Genomic DNA, 13,370 nt, shown 5'->3' with positions numbered 1-13,370 from the left:
ATGCACGTGGTGCCTGGCTTGCATGTGCAGTGTCCGGTTTGCACGTGCAATGTCTCTTTTACACGCGCATTGTCTGGTCTGTATATACTGTGATATGTTTTTGCACGTACATAGTCTGGTCTGCACGGGCATTGTCTGGTCTGTATGTATAGTGTTATTTTTTGCACGTACATTGTCTGGTCTACACGTGCAATGTTTAACCTGTACGTGCAATGCCCATAACACCTGCGCGTGTAGCTGAATTACACTGTAACCGGAAATCTTCCAAAAGAATGTTCAAAATACGTGGTTTCTTATATTTTTATTAAATAAGTTATACAAGTGTCAAGCTAACCTTGACCTTAAACACGCTTATTGTTCTCAACATGTGTACTGGTGCGCACTGGGGCTACGGGTCGTGCAGCGCTGGGGTCCTGAGGCTACAGGTCGTGCAGCGCTGAGGTACGGTGCTGGGCGGGGCAAATAATTTTACAGCCTGGAGTTGTTTGCCGAAATGAATGTAACAGGACGTCTGGAACACCTTGAAAGAAGGCGGGTTAGTGAGAATGCAAAGGGGTGAGTAGCTATAAGAATATCAGGATCAGGAGATAGAAAGGAGCGAGTGCTAATCGGGAAGTAGGGGTTAAATGACAAGCAAACAAGATCAGGTGGCTTGGAGGGAGACATAAAGAGATAAGAAAGAAGCTGGCAGAATTAAGCTGCAGAAGTGGTCGAGTGATGGGAGGACCAAGCAATAGGCAGGTAGGCAGGATACTGCATCTAGGCCGTAGAGTATCGAGTGAGTGGGGTATCATGTGAATTGGAGTATCAGTAAATATGGAACAAGGTTGGTAGGAGGCCAAGGGTACGCAGGTGGTAACTACGTCCTTGGTGATGGATGGATCGTTCGTCTGTATGTTTACACAGTGACCCTGAGGCCTGGCTGTGCTCCGGCAGTTCCTCCAACACCACCAGCAGCACCGGCGCCTAGTCCAGTGGTTGGGTCGAAAGCTGCAGGGTTAGTGTTGAAATCCCGGATCAGCTGCAGCTCGAGCAGCTGGCGACGACGTTGGAGTTCTTGCTGGCGGGCCTTAAGAAGTTGTTCTTGCTGTTCCTGGACATCCAGAAGTTCAGATACATCGCGGCCGAATTCGTCCAAAATCTCTTCAACCTCTCGTCCGAACTGGTCGGTGAAGTGTGCTGTACCATCAATATCTACGAACTGCAGGTACAGACGTGTTAGTAGGATTTATATATATATATATAATGCCTGGAGACCGTTCAGGCTTGTTCGCATATATTAAACCATATGTATTCGAAAACTATATGTATTAAACCAATGCAGATTTAGATAGGTTAGACTAAGGATTCTATGCTGTGTTTCAAGGTTAGATTTTATATATATAAATTTTAGCAACTCCAGATCATTAGCTTTTAATCTACAAAAATCGTGTAATAAATGGGCAACAGAAACAAGTACAATTTAGCTAAGAATAACACCACGGCGCTGGTGAAGACCGTAAGAGACAAATGAGCATTAGTAAACTAATCTGAACTCACCACTCGGATGTTAGGGTTTGTGGCGGCGATCCGCTGTGCCTGTTGTGCCACTAACGGGTTGAGAGGAACGGCCAAGGGGTTGTTGAGCCCTGGGCCGTAGAAGGCTGGTCCTAAGTTCTGTTGTCCGGGGGCGAGTCCAGCTGCAGCTGGGGCTGCACTAGGAGCAGCTGGGGCTGCACTAGGAGCAGCTGCAGCAGGGTCAGCACCAGCAGTGTCCTGGGCTGTTTGGGCTGAAGCCACCCCAGCTGCGAGAAGCACACACACCTGCCGAGCCACAAAGTCGTTAGTCATCACCGAGGGGAAAATAATTACCGAGGGAACCCGTCACTCGACGCCCAACAGTGGAAACTGTTGGAATAAAAATGTTGAAATACATATGTCAGTGGAAACTGACCACTGTGGTGGCCCACCACTAGGGGATCCCACTTATGTGGGACGTTACTGGTGTACTTTCATTGAAAAAGCATACTACTAAGATAATTAAGGTACATTGGTAGGTTTTCATAGAAAAAAATATATTTAAGCTGATGTAACCATCAACCAAATGAACTGAAGTAACTTCCCACCACGAGAGGCTTGGTGCCTTCTTTTAATAATTACTTCCATCAAGGTAACTGAGAGAACATTTGAAGAAACGTCATATACTAGGCAGTGACCCTGAGGCCTGGCTGTGCTCCGGCTGTTCCTCCAACACCCTCCGATGTTGATCTAACGCCTCTTTCCTTTGTGGATCCATAACTGCATGAATCCACAATGGGGGGGGGGGGGGAAGAGCCACCGGAGCAAATTACCACTAGGGCAATTAGACATTAGTTGAAATCGACATTCCGAGCATTCAGCCCGTAGCCAGCCCGCCACCGAAGAAGCCTGCAGCTAGGAAATATCCAGCACTCTGAGAATCATCACTGGGAAAACACTTAACTAGAGAAGCCTCCACTGACGACAGCCTCTCTACACAAGCACCCACCAGGCAGATACCATACCAAGAGGCAAGAATTACACTAAGCACAAGGATTTCTGTATAGAGACGATGAGTCACAATAACGTGGCTTAAGATATAAAGACACACCAGAAAATGAGATGACGACGTTTCGGTCCGTCCTGGACCATTATCAAGTCGAGTGTTACTCTTATCACAATCGACTTGATAATGGTCCAGGATGGACCGAAACGTCGTCGTCTCCTCATTTTCTGGTGTTTAGTTTAGTCTTCAATTCTGTATAATTCTGAGTTTCGTAATATCTCTATAAAAAGTGTTCAGTAAGGCGAAGTAACCTTTCGAACAACTTAAAAAAAAAATACTTTAGGTAAAGTTGAAGAATATATTAAGAACAGGAAACTGTAATTTACGTCACAACCTTGCTTATGTAAAACACACTTTGTCGGATATTCATTCAGTCTATTTTTACTTCACTGAATGAAGTATGAAGAGCAGTTTTACTGAACATAACGTTAAATTTTGCTTTTATTTGCCAAGGTCTGACTTTAATATCGCAAAGATTTGAACTGTTAAAATGTTCACAACGCTTGTGTATGCTATAAGAGAGAAGGGAAAAGTGGGGAAAGTGGGGGTAATGGGGAGCACCAGATGATGGGGATGAGTGCTGTATGGTTGTATATATATATATATATATATATATATATATATATATATATATATATATATATGATATATATATATATATGATATATATATATATATATATATATATATATATATATATATATATATATATAGGAAAAGTGAAAAGCATGACTCGTATCACGGAATAAAATGATCTTGGTATAATTTATATTTAAAGACTTTCTCAGAGACGTATTCTAGCCAGAAGCATATTAGCCTCACACTGTCTGTATTAATATCACACTAACTGTATTAACGTCACACTAACTCCTAACACATTCATTAAACCTATGTTGATGTTATACTTAAGCAGCATTAATGTCATACTAACTCAGCATTAACGTCACACTATGACAGCATTAATGCCATACTAATGCAGCAATAACATCACACTAATGCAGCAATAAGATCGCTCTTATGTGGTATTACTGTCACACAATTACAGTACTATACCATCACGCTTATGCAGCATTAAAATCAAATTAATTCAGCATTTACGTCACTGTAACAGCATTACTGCCACACTAATGCAGGATCAAGATCAGACTAATGAAGTATTATGTCACACTAATACAACGTTAACATCACGCTAATGGAACATTAACATCACGCTAATGGAACATTAACATCACGCTAATGGAACATTAACATCTGACTAATACAGCATTAAGATCACACTAATGCAGTATTCATGTCACTAATACAGCATTAACATCACACTAATGAAGCATTACGTCACACTAATGAAGCATTATGTCACACTAATGCATCATTAACAGCACTCTAACACGATGTTAGCGTGTTAATGATAATCATTAACGTCACACTAATGCGGCACTAACGTCACAATAACGCATCATTAATGTCACACTAATGCGGCAGTAGCGTCACACCAACGCATCATTAACGTCACTAATGCGGCAGTAACGTCTCGCTAACGCATCATAAACGTCACAATAATGTGGCACTAATGTCACATTAAGGCTGTACCAACGCCGCATTAGCCTCTCACACCCACGAAACCATTGCGTCGCACTAACGCACACCATTTTTTACTACAGGTCGCACTAACACCACACACTGGCGCCACACACACTGCTCCTTAACTTACAATAATCCTCATGGTGAAGAAAGCCGTAAGAGAGCGAATGTCAGGAGCAGCACTGCGCCTGCCTTATATACGCTGTGCGACGCGCGCTGCAGTGCCAAATGTCAGCGCGCAGCCCTCTGCCCTTAGCCAAGGTTAGGTTTTTGTTGCACTGGTGGCGGAAGAAACAAAGAGTCCCTGACGGCAGTGGATCCTTCGTCTACAATTGGGCGCTACCTTTTCACCGTCGCCTAGGTCTATCCCCTAATCCAAGAATAGAACTAGTTACATTTGTCTAATTGTTCAATTCTCCAGGTATCTTGTGGAGTAGATTTCCAGGGTATTGTATCTCCTATAGCTGTGATTCCAGTTGTTAATTAAGCAGCGTCTGTGAAGCTTCTTTTTTTTTTTTTAACTTGTACTGATATTTTTGCTTCGCCAAGGCTAATCATTGTTGAGATGTCAACTTAGCCTTTGTAAAACCTACTCGAATATCTATTATTCTGTGCTCTCTGCTACCTTCGTTTTTCAATTGTATTGTATGTTAACGTGTTTTTAATAATAGATGAACATTATGCCGGTGTGACTGCAACGTCCTTCTTCGATAACTGACAGTATGTGCTACTTCTTAGCTTCTCGTAGTGAAGAAGTATTGTCTTGCGGGAGTCTTGTGTCGGATTTTGAATGTAAATTTATACTGTATAGGATTTATATAATAAAAACACGATTAAAGTGTTTTGAACAGAAGAAACAATATTCTAAAGGTCATTGGATTTGACTTTTAAATAAAAATAAATGCTTGAGATATTTCATGACATTTAAATAAAAACAGGTGTCTGAAGAATTCCCTTTACACAGATCAAGCGATTTTAGAATTCTGACGGTATGTGCTTAGCTAGTCACGGGTTGAGGTTGGCTACCGGGAAGTGAAGTCTAGTTTTTGTTACAGTTATCATCACCTGACACATCTCATCCCATTTGTCAGGTGTGTATAGGTAAAAGCACCCAAAATTTTTTTTATTGCACTTGAAGGGAGACAAGAAGTCTAATTTTGACATTATTTATGTTTTAAGTTTCGGCTGGGAAGCAGCCCGTTCTCTGAAGTGTTCCCAACGTCAAGAAACTGTCGTACTGAAGTGCCTTATCCTAACACGAGTGACACTGCAACGCTTTCTGTCGAAGTTTTCAGAACGAGATCTGCAGGTTTTAGACCAGAGAAACTCAGATTTATGGTGAGCACCTAGTTTGTGGGCTTGGAGACTAGGCTCAGTGACGGCTGCCTCGCAATCTTTCCACATCGTCTGTGCAGCTGAGCGATTGATTTGATTTGTGCCGCCGGAGGTGACTAGTTTATTGTGTACCCCGTACTCATCCTGTGAGCGGTAGCACATAAGGAATAAGGACGGCACAAAAGGTCTTTATCAGAACTTAACGAAGATCATTACATTAACAATTTCATCTATCCTTCACACCTCATAATTATAATGTCAGCTAGTTACAGGGACCCCCTCCCTGTCTGGCTCGATGTTGCCGTGAGGGGGGGCTTAGTGGGCGGCTGCTGGAGTGTGATGCTCCTTGGGACAGTCCTCTGTCGTTATGTACTCACCTAATTGTGCTTGCGGGCACTAAAAAAGCTGCATATATATATATATATATATATATATATATATATATATATATATATATATATATATATATATATATATATATATATATATATATATATATATATATATAATATCGGCTTGTTATTTAAACCTAATGGCCTGTTAGCTCAGTTGGTTAGAGCGCCGTGCTAATAACGCGGATGTCGTGGGTTCGATCCCCATACGGGCCAGGAGGCTTTCTCAAGGGAGAGTTGTTTTACCTGATTAACCAGGCTGTGATTCATACGTCAAGCAGCCTGCGTCAAACATCCTGGTTGACTACTCCAGCAACCATGAGGACTGGTCGGGGACCGGGCCGCCGGGACGTTGAGCCCCGAAATCATCACAAGGTAACCGTAAGGTTACGTTGGTCCTGTTCACACTCTCTGCAGCTTGCTTCGGGTTCGTATGAGAGTTCTTGTCTATAATGACACTTTTTATATTTGATAGTGCAAGATTATGTGCAACATGTCTATATATACTGCAAGCTTGCTTGACAAGAATATCAACTTTATTTTCATGTTCTTTGGAGCCCAATCATGTGAGGGGATCCACAACCATTTGACTCTGACCCCTTTAGTTAAGTATGCACACTTCTGAGGTTGAGCGAAAAATAGAATAGGGAAAACAACTTTAATAACTAAGGTAATACGTAGAGTAAATAAGAGCTAATTAAACATATAATAAAGTAAACTACAGCGAAGAACACTAACTTATAAGAGTAAATATATAAGTTAATCCGTGATGACAATAATAAACTAAAAGAAAACTGCAGTAAGTGACCACATTAATAAATTTTAAATTAAAGACTAGAACGTATATCTGTGTCTGGCTTCAAAGACGAGCAAGTTACAGTTTGATTGTAACTTATAAAGAGCTTGTAATGAGAAAAATAGGGAGAGAGTTTGAGATAATTAAGCTGTCTGCTGCAACATTTTCAGTCATTTTCAACATTAAGAAAAACCAACAGTTAACGTGTTGGGTGGATGGATACCCACTCATTGACACATTGTTGTTTGTGTTACTGTTGGGCTGTGTTGCTGGATTCTTTAAGATTCTTGAAATCATGGCTTGCTTGGGTAATTCTTTATAAATTTTGTGATCAAAGAATACAATTGAAAATAATATATAAATATAATTTATCCTAATTTTAACTTGTGTTGTAATAGTATACAAACAGCGCTTATGTTAATTATAATGCAGTAATTGTTATTCTAGAGTAATTGTAAATGAAGTGTAAACTACGACGTAGAAATTGTAGTACTCTGATTTAAATATATTCATAAAACGAGGGGGCGCCCGGGATTGAACCAGGGACCTCTCGATCTGCAGTCGAATGCTCTACCACTGAGCTACACCCCCTACAGATTCTATGGTGTGTTAAGCTAAAGACATATAATAGTTAATAATTTATTATATAAATATTGGAAGCGTTATTATGGCAGATATTTGTTTATTTACCATTTATTTAACAATGTAAATTTATTTTATATACACCGCTGAACGAGATACGTACACTCCTCCGTGTATTTATGTCTTGTGTCTTTAGACAATTTTAAGTACTGGTGAACTTTATGATGATAAATATTCTTGAATATTTTAATGTTATAAACTTTCTAATTCTTGAGTGATGCTATATAAGGTCATAAACTTGAGTTACTTATAAGAATGAATTAAAGTAATTGAAATATCACTGTTAGTATTTAAATACAAAATGATACTTCACCAAGAAAGCCTCCTGGCCCGTATGGGGATCGAACCCACGACATCCGCGTTATTAGCACGGCGCTCTAACCAACTGAGCTAACAGGCCGATATTTATTGGGATGGTCAATAACTTTAAAGTAATTTAATTTGATATTCGAAAATCCTTTAGATAAATAATTTATAATCATTTATATAAATACATTTTTCTATACATATATTTATATCAAGGAAATACATCCTAGATAATGTGGTGAAACACGAATACGTTCAGAATTTTTGTTTCATTTTCCTAGTGGATACTTACGCAAACCCGATTCTCGTGTTTGTGTTTTATATATATATATATATATATATATATATATATATATATATATATATATATATATATATATATATATATATATATTTTATATATATATATATATATATATATATATATATATATATATATATATATATATATATATATATATATATATATATAATGTGTGTGTGTGTGTGTAAATCACGAAAAATAAACACGTGATTAAAAATGTGACAGTGTCAGACCACGGAAGAAAATTGAAACATGAATTTCCTTAAGTACTTTCGTATATTAATACATCTTCAGAAGGAGTGAAGATCTCCTTCTGAAGATGTATTAATATACGAAAGTACTTAAGGAAATTCCTGTTTCAATTTTCCTCCGTGGTCTGTCACTGTCATATATATATATATATGATGAGGTCTCCGAACATTGATTGTTATACGTGTTGACCAGACCACACACACTGGAAGGTGAAGGGACGACGACGTTTCGGTCCGTCCTGGACCATTCTCAATCGACTTGGGAATGGTCCAGGACGGACCGAAACGTCGTCGTCCCTTCACCTTCTAGTGTGTGGTCTGGTCAACATACTTTAGCCACGTTATTGTGACTCGTCGCCTGTATTGTTATACGTGTTTGTTTTCTGTAAACTGTAGGAATGTAATAAAATAAAATAAAATTAAGAAAAAAAATAGGTGTTGTAGGAAAGGAAAATATCAAGGAGTTCAGCGAGAATCCACAAGGTCTTCTTCGACAACCTCGAAGAAGAAAATAAAGATTATTCAGAGAAGACCTTGTGGATTCTCGCTGAACTCCTTGATATTTTCCTTTCCTACAACACCTATTTTTTTTCTTAATTTTTTTTTTATTTTATTACATTCCTACAGTTTACAGAAAACAAACACGTATAACAATACAGGCGACGAGTCACAATAACGTGGCTAAAGTATGTTGACCAGACCACACACTAGAAGGTGAAGGGACGACGACGTTTCGGTCCGTCCTGGACCATTCTTTTACACCGGCTGCCTGTGCCCCGACACAATAAATTATCACTATATACTTTACTTAAAGTAACTTAAACAAAATCATGACATTACGCCTTCTTAAAAGGTAATACTTTACATACAGTAAACCGACTGTTGCACAAAATAGGCAGGTTAGGGGAGGGGTTTAATGGATTTGTTAAAGGACGGAGCACAGCAAACTGTATAGTTAATTACTTGGCTAATGACACAGCTAAGTACTGTGTATTTGTTGACATCAAAGAAGCCTTCGACAAAGCACAGGGGATTGCGATCCTGGACGAGCTTGTATGCATGGGTGTCAAGGGGAGACTCATGAAGTGGGTTGAAGCCTACCTCACAAGGAGGAAAGCCAAGGTCTGCTTCAACGGAGCAGTCTCGAAAACAATGAATATGGAACTCGGGACCCCCCAAGGAGGGGTTTTAAGCCCCACACTATTTAACATACTTATGAACGCCATTGCAGTTATTGAATTTCCGGAAGGAACACAACAAGTGGGATATGCAGATGATGTTCTAATGCAAGCTCCCACCTTGGGAAAAATTAAGCAGTCCCTTGAACTCCTTGGAATGAAATGTGTTGAACTCGATTTCACTCCCTCCACAAACAAGACAAAAGCATATTCTCATCACAAGAGGGGAGAAAATGAAGAACTCTAAATTAATGGTATAACACTTGAATGGGTTGACCACTATTGGTACCTTGGCGTAACTGTCGGCTCTAACAAGGGGAAGAAAGAGGAGCTCAACCAGCTCACAGGAAGATGCAAAAGTCGACTCAGGGCATTGAAAGGAATGGGCACGGAGGGCATGGAGCCTCTATTGCTGTGCTTAAAATGATGTACACGATCTATGTGCGCTCCGTCATAGACTATCCCGCACCAGTTTTGTGTACTTATTCCCAAAGGGATTTGAAAAACTTGAAAGCATACAAAATGAAGCCATGACAATTATTCTTGGAGTCCCAAGAACTGCCAAAGCATCTAATCTACGAGAGGAGTTGTCCCTTCCCAGTGTTAAAAGCCGAATTCAGGAACTGAATGCTAAGCTTGCAATTAAGATAGCAGGAGATCCCCATTACAATTATATTCCCAAGAAAAAACTGAGTTCTGTGCTACTTTCAGGGGGAAACAGGAGAAGCAAAAAATGGCATCACAAATTAGTCTGCTACCTCGAAGAACTTCACCTGCTTGAGCAAGCCCGTGAGCTCCTGCCTGTAGAGAGGTTACCTCCCTGGGTGGATGACCCATGCTGGATCATCATCAATGAAATGGCAACGAAAAAACCCAACATAATAGCTCAAGAAATGAGACGATTATCTCGAGGAAATCTATAAAGAAGCCGGAAATGAGTTAGATCAAATCCACACTAATGAGTCATCTAACCATGTCGATGGCAGGGCTGGTGCAGCATACATTGTAATTAGGAATAATGCCTTACAACGCGGAAATTAAGGAAAAACCCGTATTGAGAACTATGCCTCTTCAACACAAGCGGAGCTAACTGCCATTGTTTGGTGTTAAGATTCCTTGAACGAAGCTCTAATGGTGCAGTGATCTGCACTGATTCTAAAGCAGCGCTACAAAGCCTTAGTAAAAATCGAGCAGAAAATCTTGCGATAGTCGCTGAGATCATGAGAGCGGTGAGATTACTAACTATTCAAGGAAGAGTCGTGAAATTTCTGTGGATCCCCTCCCATGTTGGAATCTGTGGAAATGAACGAGCAGATGTGCTGGCTACTGAAGGAGACCACATTGAATACTTCATACCCAAGACTCCGTTACAAATTAGAGGTATCATCAGGCAATATCACCATGACAAGGTTACTGAGGAGAGGAGGATAGAAGAACAAATCAGTGAACCTGTACACTGGTACAACATGGTTGCAGCTGGCAATCCCAATAATTATAGACGAAGAGGAGGTGGCTGCGGTAGAGAATCAGTAATAGCAAGAATTCGTCTTGGATACAAATATCAATGGAGATTCGGAATGGAAACAACAGTTGAGCAGAGGAGTTGTGGAATCTGCGGTGGGAGTGATGGACAGCGCCTTGACCACTACCTGAGAGAGTGTTGACATCTAAAAGTCATTAGAAATATGTATAGAATAATAAACCCCACATTGTTTGAGTTAGGAAAATACTATTTGTCAAATATAGATACTGTTCTCAAAGGATTTCCCCATTTTGCACCCGCAAGATAACGTAAGATTTTTAGGGTTGATAATGTTAATATTCTTGTTTGATAAGCTGTTCACTTGAGACAGTTAAGCAAGTCCCAGCTGTGTCTAGGTACAAGTGACAGGATGAACAACCCAGAGGGTTTTCTTCCTATTGGGGAGTGTTGTACATGCTGCTATGGCGGTGTGTCCACTCACAGGATGAATGGCGCTGCCCAATAAACTCGCCCCTCGGGGCAAAATAAAAAAAAGTAGATAGGTAATCATCAGGAGAAAGCTCTAAACCAGTAGGATTATAGCGCATGGAAGGGTGTGAGATCAGGACAGGATAGAACGGAGTGAAGGAATAGTGTCCCACCACTTCGACCATCGTGGATCGAACACTGACCCTACATGGAGTTAGGTTCGTTGTACCGAATAGTCCAATTAGTAGTTAGGAATTATCTCTTCACTTGTCCTCATATCCTATCGAATCTGTCCTCACTTAATATACTCTTCCATGTGTTGTTATATTGTCATACTGGCTTAGCATTTTCCCCTAAGGAATGATTAATACAATGACAAATTTCATTTTTCGTTCCTCATTGGTTCTCACCTTATATTCTTTCTCAAACCTGACTAAATTTATTCCAAAAAAGGAATTATCAACATCAAATCAAATAACGACAATTTATTCATGTAACTACAAACTTATTAGTCATGGCCTGTTAGCTCAGTTGGTTAGAGCGCCGTGCTAATAACGCGGATGTCGTGGGTTCGATCCCCATACGGGCCAGACAAAACATTTATATTTTTTCATGATCATTAGTAATAGTTATTTCTAAATTCTTTTAAATTGTCAAATACAGTTTTCATATCGATATAGAGTGCGAAAGGTTCTGCAGGATACAGGATACATTTACGTGTTGTCAGATCTGCACCAGCAAGTGTTGCACACTCCCCGAGAGGCTTAAATAGCCTAGCGTGCGGTGAGCGGTGGCACTTGCCAACGTCCCGGTATCTGCTGATATTATTGCACGGCCGAAAAGTATGTGGCTCCTCTTGCGTGGCACTATGGTGATAAATGAGATAAGTAATTCAGATTTTTCCTTGGTCTCGGGGACAGGTATATTCATCTGTCTATCCATTTATTTATCCTCATTCTCTCAGAAAATATATTATCAAGACCCACTGAAACAACTATATGGGTCTTTTTTATTATTATTAATGCATTTAGGTACATGTGCATTTGTTCGGCTACCCTAGACTATATGAAAGGGAGTACAGTGTGTCAAAAAGCTGGCTACGTGATGCAAAAAATCCCCATCTCGCAGGATGGTTAGTCATACAGGACCATATATTCTTTAGCGAAATTATATTATGTCAAATAGCTCCACGTTAACCACACTCCATATTTCACATGTGACGCCATGAAAGACTCGGTGAAAATGACCTAGGGTTGTTCATGATTGCTAATATTTCTTAAATCACTTAAAGTAGGCGTACCCGGACCAGCCTATGTCCATACTGTTCCCCAGACCATTCCCCTTGCAAATTTGGGTGATGCTAGTCCCAAGCTTCTGGCCTCCAAATTTGGACAGACTAACAAACATTCTCTAATAGTATACTAGGGGTGGTACCCGGCGGTGCCCGGGGTAGTCTATCTCTCCTCCCATTTTCTCCTTGACCTCCTCATCCACATGCCAATGATCCCCCCTGCCTTCGTCCACGCTTTCTCCCCTCTCCCCCATCCCCTTGGTCCTCACCACCTCCCCCCATTTCCCCGTCTCTTTTCTCAGAAAGTGTATTGTTAAGAAAGCTCCTTCGCCACTCTCCAACCTCCATCTCCGCTTTTCCCCCCTCTTCCCCTCTCAGAAAATATTAAGATAATTGTGCGATCAAACTTCACGCTCTACGGACATCGCAATCCGGATTTCAGCCCGGATTCACGAGAGTCATAATGGCTTGGCGCTTTCTCCTGATTGTTCCCTTACCATTAGACTTGATAAAAATCGCTGGGAGTGTTGGGTTACAGGCTGTCCGTCTAGTACCTCAAACCATTCACTCTGCAAAGTAAGTTGAGCCCCCAACGTCGGGGCCTCCAACTTTGGATAGACAGAAACAGGCATTCTCCCTTAATATTCACCTAGTTGTATTCACCATACATGTATTGTATGCATGTATTATGCTTGCGGGGGTTGAGCTCTGCTCTTTCGACCCGCCTCTCAACTGTCAATCAACTGTTACTAACTACTAACTAATTTTGTTTTTCTTCAC

General features: G+C 40.5%; 1 protein-coding gene and 4 non-coding genes across 5 annotated transcripts; 2 read left to right on the top strand and 3 right to left on the bottom strand.

Annotated features, from left to right (window-relative positions):
- Positions 1-288: 288 nt before the first annotated feature.
- Positions 289-4,405, bottom strand: LOC123745241 (uncharacterized). The gene is made up of 3 exons (XM_045725557.2): positions 4,275-4,405; positions 1,540-1,803; positions 289-1,201 (listed from the first exon to the last, which is right to left on the bottom strand). Exons 1-3 carry the CDS (start codon positions 4,284-4,286, stop codon positions 899-901), a joined length of 579 nt encoding a protein of 192 aa, XP_045581513.1. The 5' UTR covers positions 4,287-4,405; the 3' UTR covers positions 289-898.
- Positions 4,406-6,013: 1,608 nt separating this feature from the next.
- Positions 6,014-6,087, top strand: TRNAI-AAU (transfer RNA isoleucine (anticodon AAU)). Its single transcript has one exon. It is a non-coding gene; the product is annotated as a tRNA-Ile (tRNA).
- Positions 6,088-7,186: 1,099 nt separating this feature from the next.
- Positions 7,187-7,258, bottom strand: TRNAC-GCA (transfer RNA cysteine (anticodon GCA)). Its single transcript has one exon. It is a non-coding gene; the product is annotated as a tRNA-Cys (tRNA).
- A 377-nt stretch (positions 7,259-7,635) lies between these two features.
- TRNAI-AAU (transfer RNA isoleucine (anticodon AAU)) lies at positions 7,636-7,709 on the bottom strand. The gene has a single exon. It is a non-coding gene; the product is annotated as a tRNA-Ile (tRNA).
- A 4,106-nt stretch (positions 7,710-11,815) lies between these two features.
- Positions 11,816-11,889, top strand: TRNAI-AAU (transfer RNA isoleucine (anticodon AAU)). Its single transcript has one exon. It is a non-coding gene; the product is annotated as a tRNA-Ile (tRNA).
- Positions 11,890-13,370: the final 1,481 nt, after the last annotated feature.

This window comes from Procambarus clarkii, chromosome 44 (assembly GCF_040958095.1).
Source record: "Procambarus clarkii isolate CNS0578487 chromosome 44, FALCON_Pclarkii_2.0, whole genome shotgun sequence".
NCBI classification, from domain to species: Eukaryota; Metazoa; Arthropoda; class Malacostraca; order Decapoda; family Cambaridae; genus Procambarus; species Procambarus clarkii.
This window is presented reverse-complemented; position numbering and strand designations above follow the sequence as displayed.